Below are 17,122 nucleotides of genomic sequence, written 5' to 3'. Positions count from 1 at the left end.
TACTTTATCAAGTGCTTTGCTGAAGTTGAGATCTAATATATCTACCGCATTTCCCTGGTCCACTATCAGTGATTCCATCATAAAAAGGAAATTAGATTAGTCTGGCATGACTAATTTGCTACAAACCTATGCTATCTCTGGTTAATTACTGTATTCTTATACAAGTACTTACATACATGCTGTTTAATAATTTGCTCAAAGATCTTCCCTGGTATAGAAGTAAGGCTCACTGGACTAATTTCTTGGCATCTTTGCTTTTGTGAAAATACAAACATTTGCGCTTAAATCTTCTGGGACTTGCAATCTCCAGGAATTTTCAAAGATTCTGTCTGGTGGTTCTGCAATTTCCTCTGCCATCTCTTTCATTACCCTAGGATGTAATTCATCTGGACCAGGAGATTTAAATTTAAATTAGCTAAGTGTTACCTTACTATCTCTCTGTTCATACATAGTACAGTGAAGATCAGTTGATGTTACATTGCTTTCTGAGAGAACACAGATGCAAAATAGCACTTTAAAAGTTCAGCCTTCTTAACGTCATTTTTGACTACTTCACTTTTCTTTTGATATGCCCCACAATTTTTTTTTTTATTTCTTTTGATCTCCTTTGCAAGCCTCACCCCATTCCTGGCATTAGCTTGTTTTTTTTTTTTAACACTTGTCCTAAAATCCGTGAAGACAGCATTATAGTCTTTAGATGTACCCCCGCTTTCCATTCCATATACATTTCTTTTTTCCTTTTTAGAAAGTATTTAAGTTCTGTGTTCATCCATTCTGGTGTCTTTAACTAGGTTTCCAATTCTTACTTCTTTTAGGGATTGTTACCGATATGCAGTGAGGCGTTCCTTTAGCAAAATCTCCCATTCTTCTTGGACATTTCTGTCCTCTAGAAGAAACTAGCCATTAGACCTTTCCTACCCTCTTTCTGAGTCCATTAAAATCTGCTTTTCTGAGGTCCAACCTTAAAAGGGAATCAGTCACCACATTTGACCTAACTAATGTATTAATATGGGCATACAGGTAATCAAATGCTGAAAAATGTCCTACCTGTCTGCCTCACATCAGAAGCTTTGTTGTGGATAAATCAAATATATTCATATACCCAGTTTCCCCGAAAATAAGACCTAGTAGAGGTTTTGCTGAATTGCTAAATATAAGGCCTCCCCAGAAAGTAAGACCTAGCAAGGTTTTTGTTTGGAAGCATGCCCGCCAAAAAGAACACCAGGGCATGTTGTACATGGAAATAATGGTACTAACAAGAAATTCTTGATAGGATTCACAGTTGGTCCGTTTATGCTGGTTCGTGATGACCACTACTGTACAGTATATAATGTTCATTTTTTTTTTGTTCAACTATAAATGTGAATTTTTCTTCATGGAAAAATAAGACATCTCCTGAAAATAAGACCTAGCGCATCTTTGGGAGCAAAAAGTAATATAAGACACTATCTTATTTTCAGGGAAACAGGGTATATATCAGAGCTCTTCCAGGCTATGGGGTGGACGCTGCGTGGAAAATAACTCCGCCCCAGAGATTAATTTAAATAAAAGGGCCGTTTTCAGTGTGTGACAGGTAACTGACACAGACCAGAGAAATAAAATATGGCTTCTTGCAAACAGCTTGCAGCTTCCTGAGCTCTGCTTCATTGCAACAATAGTGCAACCCTGGCTGCCTGTAAGATGGAGGCTGAAGCTGAGAGGAACCTGCAGATGTGTCAGTTATATTCACATACAGCTCTGCAGTGAGAGCAGAGAGCGGCCATCATACATCACCCTGGTAACGCCTCTCCTATATAAAATAAGCTCTGAAAGTGAAGTTATCTTCCAGGCAGCATCTGCCCCATAGCCTGGAAGAGCTCATTTACATAAAGTGATAAAAAAGAGAATTTTGTTTACTTACCGTAAATTCTTTTTCTTATAGTTCCGTATTGGGAGACCCAGACCATGGGTGTTTAGCTTCTGCCTCCGGAGGACACACAAAGTACTACACTTAAAAGTGTAGCTCCTCCCTCTGAGCTTATACACCCCCTGGTGAGCCAGTCCCAGCCAGTTTAGTGCAAAAGCTGAAGGAGAATAGCCACCCACAAGTAGAACAGAACAAGAGCCGGAACAACCGGAGACTCTGTCCACGACAACAGCCGGTGATAACACGCGGAACAAGAACTTGCCAACAGGGAGGGTGCTGGGTCTCCCAATACGGAACTATAAGAAAAAGAATTTATTTACGGTAAGTAAACAAAATTCTCTTTTTCTTTATCGTTCCTTTGGGAGACCCAGACCATGGGACGTTCCAAAGCAGTCCCTGGGTGGGAAATAAACAGAAAAACTAAGAAGTAGGCAGAACCTAACTTCACAAATGGGCGACAGCCGCCTGAAGGATGCGTCTGCCCAAGCTCGCATCTGCCGAAGCATGAGCATGCACTTGGTAGTGCTTCGAAAAGGTGTGCAGGCTAGACCAAGTGGCAGCCTGACAGACTTGTTGAGCCGTAGCCTGGTGCCTGAAAGCCCAAGAGGCACCGACAGCTCTGGTCGAATGTGCCTTGATCCCCGGCGGGGGAGGCATCTGAGTACTCTGGTAGGCGTCCGAAATGGTCGACCTAATCCAACGGGCTAAGGTCGGCTTAGAAGCAGGGAGGCCCTTGCGCCGACCTGTGGTTAGCACAAAAAGAGAGGTGCACCGCCTAATCGCAGCGGTGCGAGACACATAGATCCGGAGAGCACGCACCAGATCTAGAGTATGCAGCGCTTTTTCAAAGCGATGAACAGGAGCCGGACAGAAGGACGGCAAGGTAATGTCCTGGTTAAGGTGGAAGGGAGAGACCACCTTAGGAAGAAAGTCCGGAGTCGGACGGAGAACCACCTTGTCTTGATGAAAAACTAAAAAAAGGTGACTCCGAGGAGAGCGCAGCCAAATCAGAGACTCTCCTGAGAGAAGTTATGGCTACCAGAAAGGCCACCTTCTGTGAAAGCCGAGACAAAGAAACATCCCTAAGAGGCTCAAAGGGGGGTTTCTGCAAAACCGTGAGAACCAAGTTAAAGTCCCAGGGATCCAAGGGCCGCCGGTAAGGCGGAATGATGTGAGACGCGCCTTGCATGAAGGTGCGGACCTGAGCCAGCCGAGCGAGACGCTGCTGGAACAGAACTGACAGAGCTGAGACTTGTCCCTTGAGAGAGTTGAGGGACAGTCCTAGCTGCAGACCGGACTGAAGAAAAGACAGAACGGTCGGCAAGGAGAATGGCCAAGGGAGATGGTCGGTAGAGCGACACCAGGACAGGAAAATCTTCCAAGTCCTGTGATAGATCTTAGCGGAAGAAGACTTACGGGCCCGAGTCATAGTGGAGATGACTTCAGGAGGAATACCAGAAGCCGTCAAAATCCAGGACTCAAGAGCCACGCCGTCAATTTGAGGGCCGCAGAATTCGGGCGGAAAAAACGGACCTTGCGAGAGAAGGTCTGGACGGTCCGGGAGATGCCACGGCATCTCTACGGACAGATGGAGCAGAGGTCCGGATACCAAGCTCGCCTGGGCCAGTCCGGTGCAATGAGGATGACTCGACGGCCCTCCATTCTGATCTTGCGCAGGGGCAAGAGAGCTAGAGGGGGAAACACGTAGGACAGACGAAATTGGGACCAGTCTTGAATCAGAGCGTCCGCGGCGAATGCCTGGGGATCGCGGGAGCGAGCCACGTAAACAGGAACCTTGTTGTTGTGACGGGATGCCATTAGGTCCACGTCCGGAGTGCCCCATTTGCGGCAGATTGACTGAAACACTGCCGGGTGCAGGGACCACTCGCCACCGTCCACGGTTTGACGGCTGAGATAATCTGCCTCCCAGTTTTCCACGCCTGGGATGTGGACTGCAGATATGGTGGACTTGGAGTCCTCCGCCCATTGAAGAATGCGTTGTACCTCCAACATTGCCTGGCGGCTGCGCGTTACGCCTTGGTGATTGATGTAGGCAACCGCTGTCGCGTTGTCTGAACTCGAATGTGCCTGCCCGCCAACAGGTGGTGAAAAGCTAGGAGAGGTAGAAACACGGCTCTGGTTTCCAGCACATTGATTGAAAGGGCTGACTCGGACGGAGTCCAAGTGCCCTGAGCTCTGTGGTGGAGATATACCGCTCCCTAGCCGGATAGACTGGCATCCGTGGTGAGAATCACCCAGGATGGGGCCAGGAAGGAGCGCCCCTGGGACAGGGAGAGGGGCCGAAGCCACCACTGAAGAGAGCTCAGAGCGAGAGCGATAGAGCCACTAACCTGTGTAAGGAGGAAGGCCGCTTGTCCCAACAGCGGAGAATGTCCAGCTGCAGGGGGCGCAGATGGAACTGGGCAAAGGGAACAGCCTCCATGGACGCCACCATTTGACCCAGCACCTGCATCAGACGCCTGAGGGTATAACGGCGGGGCCTCAGCAGAGAGCGCACCGCTAGATGGAGGGACAGCTGTTTGTCTAAGGGCAACTTCACAAGTGCCGACAAAGCCTCGAACTGCATCCCTAGGTACGTGAGGCTCTGGGTGGGAGTTAGAGTGGATTTGGACAGATTGACCAACCACCCGAATTGGGCTAGAGTGGCGAGAGTGAGCGAGACACTCCGCTGACAGTCTGCGCTGGATGGAGCCTTGACTAGAAGGTCGTCCAGGTAAGGAATTACTGCCACCCCCTGGAGGTGCAGGACCGCAATCACTGCTGCCATGACCTTGGTGAATACCCGAGGGGCCGTGGCTAACCCGAAGGGGAGAGCCACGAATTGGAAATGATCTTCCCCTATTGCAAAACGTAGCCAACGCTGGTGGGAAACTGCAATTGGCACATGCAGATAAGCATCTCTGATGTCGATAGATGCCAGGAAATCCCCTTGGGTCATTGAGGCAATGACTGACCGCAGAGGCTCCATGCGAAAGCGCCGCACCTGAACATGCTTGTTGAGAAGCTTGAGATCCAGGATGGGCCGATGGGCCGAAAGGTACCGTCCTTTTTGGGGACTAGGAAGAGATTTGAGTAAAAACCTCTGAACCGTTCCCGGGCGGGAACTGGTACAATTACTCCGTTGGCCTGCAAGGCTGCCATGGCCTGCGAGAAGGCAGCGGCCTTGGAGCAAGGGGGAGTTGAGAGAAAAAATCTGTTTGGCGGGCTGGAGGAGAATTCTATCCTGTAGCCGTGGGAGATGATATCTCTCACCCACTGATCGGAGACGTGTTGAAACCAAGCGTCGCCAAAGTGGGAGAGCCTGCCACCGACTAAGGACGTCGCCGGAGCGGGCAGAGAGTCATGAGGAAGCTGCCTTAGTGGCAGCACCTCCTGTGGTCTTCTGTGGACGCGCTTTTGGGCGCCAGTTGGATTTCTGGTCCTTGGCTGAGTTAGCGGACGAGGCCGAGGGCTTAGAGGACGACCAGTTGGAGGAACGAAAGGAACGAAACCTCGACTGAGTCCTACCCTGGGCAGGTTTTCTTGTTTTGGTTTGTGGCATGGAAGTACTCTTCCCGCCAGTAGCTTCCTTAATAATTCCATCCAGCTGTTCACCGAACAGCCGGGACCCAGCAAAAGGGAGCCCAGCAAGGTACTTCTTAGAAGAAGCATCTGCCTTCCACTCTCGAAGCCACAAGACGCTGCGGATAACGAGGGAATTAGCCGAAGCCACCGCAGTGCGGTGAGAAACCTCCAGCATGGCAGACATGGCATAAGATGAAAAAGCTGAAGCTTGGGAAGTTAAGGCAACCATTCCGGGCATAGAGTCCCTGGTGAGGGAATGCATCTCCTCTAGAGAAGCAGAGATGGCCTTGAGAGCCCACACTGCTGCAAAAGCCGGGGAAAACGCGGCCCCCGCCGCTTCATACACGGATTTGGCCAGAAGGTCAATCTGCCGGTCAGTAGAATCCTTAAGGGAGGAGCCATCAGCCACCGACACAACGGTCCGGGCTGAGAGCCTAGACACCGGAGGGTCTACCTTTGGGGACTGAGCCCACTCCTTGACCACCTCAGGTGGGAAGGGAAAACGGTCATCAGAACCACGCTTCGGGAAGCGTTTGTCAGGACAGGCCCTGGGCTTGGACACAGCGGCCTGAAAACTGGAGTAGTTAAAGAACACACTCTTTACTCTTTTAGGCGAGGTAAACTGGTGCTTTTCTGCCAGAGAAGGTTGCTCCTCTGATACTGGCGGATTGATATCCAGTACAGAATTAATGGAAGCAATCAAGTCACTAAGATCTGAGTCACCCTCGGACAGATCAATGGGGTACATGGAGTTAGCCTCCGAGCCCCCTGTAAAGGCATCCTCCTCATCCTGCGAGTCAGCTCTTGAATCAGAGCCACGGGAGGAAGAGGGAGAGGGAACCCTGCGTCTCTTCTTAGGAGGACGGGGTCTGGGCGCTGATGATGAGTCCTCTGTGAGCGCCGAACCTAAGGGACCCATAGCAGTAGGGGCACCCTGCAAAGGGGGCTGATGCATATTTAACAAAGTCCTTGACAGAAGTCCCATGGACTCAGCAAAAGACTGGGATATAGACCTAGAAAAGGACTCTACCCAGGCCGGGGGTTCAGCCACAGGAGCAGGAGCAGCCTGAGAGACCACTGGGGATGAGACTCCAGGCTGTGGCCCTGCCAAGTTAGAGCAGACATCACAATGAGGATAGGTGCTCGGTTCAGGCAGCAGGAGCTTACATGCAGCGCATACAGAATAAAGCTTTGGAGCCTTGCTCCTCGTGTGAGACATGCTGCTGGAGTGGTGGCTCTGCAAGAGAATGCACCCCAGAGAGTATATACAGAGGTCCACAACCAGAGCCGGTTGTGGCTTACCAGACCGCTGGAGCGGTGTTGTGTGCCCTCCAGATCCCGAAGCCCGGACCCCAAGCACAGAACTTCAGCAGGGATGCAGAGTGCAGACCAGCGCAGAGTGAACTCTGTCTGAGAAGATGGCCACCGGAGTGAAGAGAGGGGGCGGGACTTGGCTTGAGAGCGGGAACTGGAGGGCCATAGAGACCTACAGGGGAGGAGACACACACAGCAGTGGGGAGTGTCCCTCCCCTGTGCAGAACGGCCGCCGGGAGGAGCCGAGCCTGTCCCTCTGCATGAATGACATGCGAGGGCAGAGAACAGAAACTAGGCTTCCGGCAAAGCCGGGGCCTAAATTTGAGCGGCGAGGCCGACGCGCAGGCACCATCGGCGCGGTTCTCGGGCGACAGCTAGAGAACCCGCCGGAAATGCCTATAAATACAGTAAGCACACTCTCCCCAACAATAAAGTACAGGAACCCCCAAAATATAAACGTCTCAGGTACTTAGCTGCTGAGACGCAGGGCCAGGTCCCTGGGGATGAGTGCTCCAGTCCAGCAGGGTCCTGAAGGGCTGCGGATGGAGACCGGTCTCCTGCCAGGCAGGGAAACCGTGCTGGCTCCCACTTCAAGCCAGAGCCCAGGAGGGATGGTGAAGGAGCACGGCATGTAAGGCTTCAGCCTTTAAAATCAACCTTACAACACCGCCGACACAGTGGGGTGAGAAGGGACATGCCGGGGGTCCAGACGTGGACCCGCACTTCTTCAATCTCATTCCAAATGGAAAAAAATCAGATGAGAATGCATGTGTGGATGTATGCCTCCTGACACAAAGAAATAAACTGGCTGGGACTGGCTCACCAGGGGGTGTATAAGCTCAGAGGGAGGAGCTACACTTTTAAGTGTAGTACTTTGTGTGTCCTCCGGAGGCAGAAGCTAAACACCCATGGTCTGGGTCTCCCAAAGGAACGATAAAGAAAGATGATTTATCCACGACAAAGCATCTGATATGAGGCAGACAAGAATGACTTTTTCAGAGTTCTAAAACCTGCATGCCCATATTAATAGTTTAGCTAGATTAAATGTGGTGACACCTTTCCTTTAAAGTCTGAGTCATCGTAGGTCTTCCTCCTCTTGTAATCCAAAATTTGAGGAAATCAGGATCACTGCCTCCTAAATTCCCAGCCACTTTACTTCCTCAATCATTTCCTCCCTGTTGATAAGAATTAGGTCCAAGATGGCAGATCCTCTTGTTCGGTCTTCTAACTTTTGAAAGATACATTTCTTAGGAAGAGAAGATAAGAATTTTATGGACCCATTACTTTTGCCTGAGTGAAATTCCAAACAAATATCTGGATAGTTTAAATTGCCCATGATCACTATGTCACACTTTTTTGAGAACAAAAAGACATCGGATGTAAAAAGAGTGGAGTCATATTCAGTCTGTGCAGGTGGCTTACAGCAAACACCTACAATAGGGTCCTCACTGTTCTTCTTGTATTCTAACCCAGTTTCTACACAGCTACCACAGCTTGGATTTCTGTGGAGATATATGCTTTCCTAACATACAATGCACACCTCCTCCCCTCTCGTTAAGCTTGCTTATTATAAATAAGTTGTAGCCTTCAGGGTTTGTATTCCAATCAAGGTCTTGTGTATTCCTTCAAAGTCTTGCGAGAGCTGCACTGGCATTTTAGAACGTAAGTGCAGGAGAAAGGGAGAACTGGCCGGATCTTTAAAGTCTTTGGGCAGTTCTGAAGCAATTTATCCACCTCCACACAGGAAACAACCATTTGTAACACGATGTATACACGAGGTATACAAATTGTGTGAGTTAACCTTAACTATTAACGCATTGACAAAGGTGGCATCTAGTGTAAGCCACTGTAATCAAATGTAAAAGCATCCCGATGTAAGGCCTCCTTTACACATCCGTGTCTCTGGTACGTGTGATGTCAGTTTTCACACATACTGGAGACACGGACACACATAGACCCATTAAAATCAATAATTTTACTCACATTTCAGTGTTTTCACATGGACCATGAGGAGCATACACATGTCCGTGTGCTCCACATGGCAACATGTCTGTTTTCTGCAGGCAGCACGGGTGTCACATGGACCGCTGTCAGACATCAGTGTGACACGTACCGGAGAAAACACGTTACTTAAAAATAAAAATAAAGATTTTTTTTTTTAGAACTTACCTGTCTCCAGCGCTGATGTTGCTTCCAGGTCTCGCTCATTAAGCTCATGCATATTCACTGCATTGACCGCAGACCCGGAAGTAACAGCAGCACCGGAGACAGGCAAGTATACAAGTTCATGCTGTCTGTGTGCTATCTGGATGTAACGCGGTTAGCACACAGACAGCACACGTAGAAGACACAGATGGCCTTACGTACACTCCCCATTGACCGTCACACACATGCGTTTAATGCACAGATGTGTGAAAGAGACCTGAGGGAAAGAAAGGACAGGGCATGTTGAATTTTAGACATTTGCCGTCAGGGAAGGGTCCGACACCCCACTAACAATATATATGATAATGCAGTGCAGAATATTCATACAATGCATATGGCTACCTGAAGACAGTATGGCTCCACGGTTATGGCTCAGTTACTGAATAGTACCTGCAGCCGCCAACAGCTCGGGAGTCAGCAAACTGGTATAAATAGTCATTATGGGAGAGGTACACCACTGATACAATTTTAGGAAAATGTCACTATCTTCACTCAATCAATATACTGTAAATACATCCATGAAATAGTAGGGGGATTTCTCATAAAGCTGGACCGGTAAGTGACAGGCTTCATCTCTAGATCAAGGCAAACAACGAGCACTTACATAATTATATGTGGATGGTGCTCCATGACTGAATTGTTGAGGTAGAAGCGTTTGAAATACATACAAGCTGTGCCCTAATAAAAAAAAAAAAAAAAAAAAAACAGTAATTACATTTTCATCCCTATCTGGTGTTAAAACTAGGATTTGTAGGTGTGACGGTGGCAGCCCCATCAGCTTTATGTAGTATTTGTTTTCTGCACGGAGCCATTTTCTATTACATATTATGTGTATTCTTTGTTCAGCCCAAGCCATAGGAATACATAGGAAATAGGAAAAAGCTTGACAGCTTTGATAAGCGAGGCCCATTAGAGGGTTATTCCCATCTTTACAGGAAAATACTAAATATCTGAGAACTGGGGGGTGCAATAGATATATGTAATCAATGTCTGTAAAGAGTTAAATTAAAGGGATATCACTGCCTCCTTAAGCTTTAGGACACAGAGTAGATCATTTTTTTTTCCCACACACACTTCACAATGGATAAAACTAGTATCCAGCCTGAGAGTCTGCCAGCACTATATGGGCTGTGACATACTTTCACACACTATGATGCACTACAGTTTATCCAATCCCCTACAAGTCACATTGTGAATGTCCTCCCCTATTGGTCAATGTGTACAAAAGAAAGGAGGGAATGGGGATGAATGATGAGCGTGCACTACCATGCTTGGGTGTGCGGTACTCATTTATAGTAGTTGGATGCTCAGATAGGCGCAACTTGATTATCTGAGTATAATGGAAGTCAATGGGGCACTCAAATATTTTTACCGGAAGATTTCCTGGAAAAATGCTCAAGCTCTCCATTGACTGCCATGATACTTGGGTGCTTGAATCGCTCCCATCCAACTGCTCTTATGGAGTACAGAGCATGGTAGTGCTCGCTTATCACAAACGGGGCTTCAAAGACCAGGCTAAATCTGCCAATATACCCTGCTTAAAGGGAACCTGTCACCAGATTTGGCGACTATAAACTGCAGCCACCACCAGTAAGCTCTTCTATGGAGCATTCTAGAATCCTGTATATAAGACCCCAAGCCGCTCTGTATAATGTAAAAAACAATTATACTGACCTAGGGGCAGGTCTGGTCCAATGGGTGTCGCTGATCTCCGGTCCAGCACTTCCTCTCTGCAGTGATCTCCGTCCTCCTCCTTCTGAGGCTCGTGTGCATGACACATCCTACGTCATCCACAGAGATCTCCATTGCAGGGCAGATCAAAGTATTGTAGTGCAAATGTGTAGGCGGTCTTTTACCTTTCTTCGCGCCTGCACATTGCAGTATTTTGATTCGCCCTGAGTAGGGCAGATCAAAGTGCGCCTACGCAAGACTACAATGCCGGCCTGGGCTGGTAGAAGGAGGATGGAGACTGCCGCAGAGAAAAGGCACCAGACCAGAGAGCAGCGACACCCATCAGAAGGGACCGCACCCTATGTGACTATAATAAAAGTATTTTTTAGGTTATACAGCGTGGCCTGGGCTCTTATATACAGTATTCTGGAATGCTGTATATAAGAACTCACTGGTGTTAGCCACAGCTTATAGGGGACAAATCTGGTGACAGCTTCCCTTTAATACTAGAATTTCAACACCAAGAAAGAAAAGTTGTGGAACAACGGAAATCACAAGATGGATAGACATATTAACGGTATGTTATGTTAACGGGAAAAAATAAATGTAAAAGCATTTTGATTTATTTGGAATAAAAAAAAATGAGAGCAACGCACAGAAATACACACACTTACACACCTTAGCTATCAAAAAGGTCAATGGTTGTCTGGGGAACTTTCTCCCACGCTGAATGCAATTGGGCATGCAACTCTTCAAGATCCACTTTGCAATTGCTGATGAAAAGATATCCCTCGGAGACGCTACAGACCATGGTAGTACAGGCCACATAAAAACAACATGTGGTCTGGGGTTAGGTTGGGAAATGGCTCCTGGGACACTTTGGAGAAATGGCAGTACCACTGGTTCAACAACAAAGTCAATCTACAGTCGAGTTCACAGTGTACCTAGAACAAATACTAGAGGAGCCCGACTACCATATATTATGCCACCCCACCACATAATCCTGTGAGTAGGATCGGTGACATTCCCTGAAAAGCCCTCTTTATGGCGCTGCCCACAAGGTCTCGTCACATTAGAAAACTTGTGCGTAGTGATCCATTCTGTACTGCAAGTGAAAAGGACATCACATACTAAGCGTAACACGTCACACTGGCTACATAAATCATCAGAAGGTGTTACAGGTCATTGAGCTTTGACGTGGGGGACCACAATACACTTCAAGGCTATCAAGCTGTAGAAAAAGACAGCGATGGAGGGTAGAACAGGGGTTTATGCTGCTCAGCAGAGTCTTGAGTTTGTCTTGGATACAATGATAGCAGGAGGGTAGTTTGGAGAGGCCTTCACAAGGGAACTTAAGGCCAAGTTCTCAGCACGCTGCAGTTTGGGTTTTTTTGTATTTTTTTCTTTAACAAAAAAAAAAATGTACCTTGTGCCAAAAAAGGCAACAACAACAATGCTTGCATTTTGCAGTGTTTTTTCCCCCATGCATTTCATTAGTAAAATCAATGGCTGAAAGAGTTGAAAAACGCAGGACAAAAACGCACAAAATATTGACATACTGCAGTTTTTTGGTCACCTCAAAACTCAAAGGCAAAAAAAAAAAAAAGAACACGCGCACGGCTTTTCTGAAAGCTCCGACTTTGCTGGGAGAAGGAAAGAATTGCAATTTTGGGCAACAAACGAGACAAAAAAAATGCAGTGTGTGCATGAAGCCTAACAGTATCCCAGGAGCAGAATTTAAGCACACCACCAGGCTGCATGCTGCTCGTGTTACTATGAGCAGCCTGTGTGGCCTAATGGTGCTACAATGGCCTGCAGTGTGTAAGGACTTGTTTCCCCATCAAGCACATCTGGGATGCCATAGTTCGGAAATTGCAACTGGAGCTGCTAGCAGGGGATCTTGATGATTTATGTACCAAGTGCAATCAGCATTAAAATCATTAAAGGGGTTATCCAGGACTCCATATAAAAAAAAAAAAAAAAACTTTTCAACCCAAAGACATTCTCTGCTGGCTCAGGCGGTGACTCTCCATTTCACAGCACATCAAAACAGCAGCTCTTCCTCTTCTGTCCTGCTCTGTTTATGGGGCGTCCCAGCCGTCATACTGACTGACAGGCAGCGTTCTGAAATTAGGCAGCATTGACAGCAGTCACTCTGTATAATACTGGCAGTAGCATCCAGTGGACAGAGCAGGGCAGAAGAAAAGAAGCTGCTCTGTTCATCATTGCACCTTAATGACTGCTTGCTTTTCTTAGAGGCTAAGAACATGCAAAGTCACAGATCTCTAATCTCATTGATAGCAGCCAAGGTAAGTGAGTATATTTCTGGATGTGGTGCTCTTACGCAATGCTGAACAAATTGATATATTTTGAAAATATTATTTTCATTTTTTCATTATTTGCATATCATTAACAGGTCTATTGACCCCGCGAGTTCCATGTTTCCATGACTTTTCCTTCTTGGAATATATAGCATAAATGGAGGTTGCTTCTTTAAATAATCCTTAAAACTAGCTACAGTGTAAAGTGCCGAGGAATGCGCAGTACAGATATAGGAAATTATTCTTTAAAGAGGAAAAAAAAATGCCATCAACCTGCATAAATGGGGTTACTCTGCAGGTTAATAGCGTTATGAAGCTGCCCAGCACTCTTAATGAGAGCCCCACTGCCGGGAGGAAACTGACAGGCGGCTTCCAGCAGGAATAAAATTAGTCATTGCTAAGGATGCGGTTACAGCCACCGCTCACTATATACACCAACCCTATGACTGGAAGCTCGAGGCTGCCAGGAGGAACAAAATTAATTCCTCCAGGCAGCGGGGCTCTCAGTTCAGGCACCGGGTAGATTTAAAATGCTATTAACCTGCAGATTAACCCTATATCTGCAGGTTAACCTTACAAGTTCCCTTTAAAAGAAGGCTCATCAAAACTTGTATTTCTTAATCTGTCCTAATTATGTAATAATGTGTAAGAGTTATAAAATACTGTATTTTTTGGATTATAAAGATACACTGTATTTTAAGAGGCACCCCAAATTTATAGGAAGAAAATAGGAAAAAATAATTTAATGTTGAAAAAGGGGTCCGTCTTATAATCCTAAAGTCTGTTTTATAATCTGGATATACGGTACCTCACCGGGGGTGAATGCACGGTGGTGGTGGAGTGGAGTCACAGGAGGCAAGGTCGCAGCTGAAGGACAGCGGCGGCAGCACTGGGCTGGGCGGAGGGCAGTCATGGCGTTGTGATATGGGCACCTTCGATCTCCAGGCAGTGGACGCAATGGGCTACAAGACAATGGCTGCAGAGGCAGCGCACACACAGACAGATCTGAGTGCTGAAATCTGTATGTTTCTCATTTTCCTGAAGCCCGTCACAACCACTCCCCGGAGATCAATGGCACTCGCACCGCCACAACACCCCCTCCTCCCAGTCTGAAGCCCACTGCATTGCCCCACTCATGCCGCCACCAACAACCTTCAGCTGTGACCCCGCTCCATCGCCACTGTACCTCAACCCCCACCATTAAGTTATATCTGGATTATAAGATGCACCTCCATCCTCCCCCCCCATGTTTGGGGGATAAAAGTGCGTCTTATAATCCAAGAAGTACAGTGATTACTGATCACCATCTTTTGCGATTTCCAGCATAGCTCCAGTCCCATGCATCTGCTCTCCATCCCTGCTGGCTCAGAGTCTGTGTGGAGCGGTAGCAGCTTTTGCCTATGAAACTCAGAACGAGACTCCATAGATTTACATTGAGAAAGGGACTTCGAGTTCATACGTAAACCCTAGTGAGGCCGGCTGATCAGGTTTCAGGTCACATGGGCCGGAACAGGACCAGAGCAGTGCTGGAAACTGGGGAAGACAGAGGATTATGAAATAGAAATTTAGATTAGATTTGTTCTTGAATCAACTTGTAATCCCTCTAAGCGTCTCCGTCACCCAAGATGGCATTTCCCCTTCCAAGCAGTGGATGGCAGGTTACAATGAAGGCATTGGCACTTTGGAGACTTTTCAAGTGTAAAAGCGTAAGATTGTTAAATAAGGATCTACAGGTTCTCTGCATGTTAAAGGAACAAGCTGTGTATAAAGCTACAGGCCAATTAATCCTGATCCTACTCACCAGTACAGACTTTGGCATGGCAGGTTTGAAGACATTGCAGAAATCCTGGAGTTTCTTCTCATAATGTTTACAAATGGCCAATTCTTCAAGAGGCTCCAGATCAAATGTATCATACAGATGAGGCTGCAAACAAAGCATAGCTGGAAGTTATTAGTGGACTTTCTATGTGTGGCAGATTCGTCCTGCGGACACAGAGGCAGTGGGATCTAAACAGGACGGAAGATAAATTAAGGCTATGTTCACACCTTGATTTTTGCTGCAGGAAAAAAAAAAACTGCTCTTTTGGCAGTAAAGAAGCTGCTACCAAAAAGAAGGTTTTGCTGCAGATTATGTGGTTTGTTTACAGTTCATGTTTAATAAAGTTCATTTTATTCTGCAACAAAAAAGCAGCAAAATTGTAAGGTTGCGTTTTTGCATTATGTTTTCTATGGTGAAAAAAACACGAAAAAAACTGCAAGAATTGAAATCCTGCAGTTTTCCACATCATTCAATTAAAAAAAAACAAAAAAAACAGTCATGTACATGAGGTTTCTGAAATCTCACAGCTTTTGCTAGGATTGTATGAGATTGGTGGGGTCCGACACCGCACACCTCCTCTGATCAGCTTAGATAGGAGATAAACCGGAGCACTCAGCAATGGCCACAAAGCAATGTACAGGGCTGCTGTCTGAGCAGACGTCTGCTGATCGGTGGGGGGTTTCGGACCCCACATAATAATCACTTACTGACAGGGGCATAAATACGATAGGAGCAGGGGCTGCACTCACACCTGGAGCATCGGGGGCTCAAAAGGTCCCTCTGGCCGGCATACTTTGAATATCGGGGACTAGAAGTTAGTGATTGTGATTGGCTTTGTTGGTAGGTATGATGCCCGTCTTGATGGGCATAGCCCAGCGTTTCCTTCAGGGTGCTATATTGCGGACCCAGCCTGCTTCTCATCAGTTGTCATATCAGTCACCTTTGTGTCACTGTTGCCTGCTTGCAGTACACTGCTTGTTATCTTGGTCGTTGGTGGGCGTACTTTCCTTGCAGTGTCCGGCTTAGTGGGCACAGCCTGGCGTCTCCCGCGCACTACTTCAGACCAGCCGCTTATTGGGGCATGCTCGCATGCAGTGTTGGGGAATGGAGTCAGTCACTCGGTGGGGGTGTGGTGGAGACTGGATTTAGTCAGTCAGCGGAAGGGCACTCACTAGCCAGGTGGAGCTGCAGCAGGAAATGCCAGGCCGTGCCCAACAAGGCAGGTGTCACGACAACCAACTTCTGGTCCCTGATACTACAAGTATGGTAGGCCCTTTGGCAAGACCATTGCTATTAAAAATTTGCAATAGTCGGGGGCCCCTTTGGAGCTTTTATACTAAGGCCATGGGCACCCATGCTTACCGGGTTACATCTCTCAATCCATTCCTAATCTAACGTTGTGTCTATGAAGCAGTGACCCTCGCTCTGGACTCGTCATCAGCGAAGCTCATCTCTGCCTAGATAAACGGGGTCTGTACAGAAGGCTTTGGTCACGGCTTCCATTTGTATACATTACTCATTTCAGCCCATTGCCTTATAACGTGCCAGTCCTGTATACGGTGTTTCTGCATACTGCACTATTCACATTCAGTGTGCCGGACACCCGGCCCATATACATGACCCACAGACCCAGCAAATATAAGCAGCTCTAACATAAGTGCCCAGAGCAAGACACTGCCCCCTGCAGGCAGGCTCTGAAAGCATCAATCAGGAAAACCAGTGCAGCCAATCAGATCGCTGCTTTTCTAGCAGTCAGAAAATGAAACCAGCAATCTGATTGGTCGCCATAGGCATCACTGTCCTGTATGTGCCGCTTGAACTCTGCTGGAGCAGACCATCACAGTAAGCAGCAGGGACGAGCGGCCGCCCGGACAGCAGCGCCCACCTGCCCCGCTGCTCGTATCCTCGCCCGCCAGCGGTTATTGGCCAGGACCCGCAGCCGCTGCAGCTCGTCCTCGCTGTGGAAAGTCCAGTGCTTCCTCTGCGTGCTGTTGTGATACATGTCTGTGTCTCTTCACCAGCGCACACATTATACGTCACCACGTGATTCTGAGTCGCTTACAAGACATCACGAGCAGCGTTTTGTTTTTTTTAAATAAACTTTATTTGCACAGTCTTCAGAACCAAACAACAACGTTATAGCAGCAAACAATAGCAGCAGCCACATCTGCCAAATGAGAGAACGGCCGTGTGTGCGGTGCAGGCTCCTATGGGGGACAGGACTCATCCCTCCAACCATCGACGTCAGGAAAGGACCTGTGTGGCGCATGCTGAGGGGGCACACAATATAATGCCCCCTAC

General features: G+C 47.5%; 1 protein-coding gene across 1 annotated transcript in view; it reads right to left on the bottom strand.

Moving 5' to 3' along the window:
* CCNH (cyclin H) overlaps positions 1-16,850 on the bottom strand; it is a 38,610-nt gene extending 21,760 nt beyond the window's left edge. Inside the window, exons 1-3 of the mRNA XM_075341921.1 lie at positions 16,707-16,850; positions 14,804-14,926; positions 9,615-9,688 (exon numbers count right to left, since the gene is read on the bottom strand). Of these exons, the coding sequence (XP_075198036.1) occupies positions 9,615-9,688; positions 14,804-14,926; positions 16,707-16,823 (314 nt within the window). The 5' untranslated portion in view covers positions 16,824-16,850. The remainder of the gene's footprint in view (positions 1-9,614; positions 9,689-14,803; positions 14,927-16,706) is intronic.
* Positions 16,851-17,122: the final 272 nt, after the last annotated feature.

The sequence above is a fragment of the Anomaloglossus baeobatrachus genome, chromosome 1, assembly GCF_048569485.1.
Source record: "Anomaloglossus baeobatrachus isolate aAnoBae1 chromosome 1, aAnoBae1.hap1, whole genome shotgun sequence".
Lineage (NCBI taxonomy): Eukaryota > Metazoa > Chordata > Amphibia > Anura > Aromobatidae > Anomaloglossus > Anomaloglossus baeobatrachus.
Note: the sequence above shows the minus strand (reverse complement) of the source record. Positions and strands in the feature narration are given on the sequence as shown.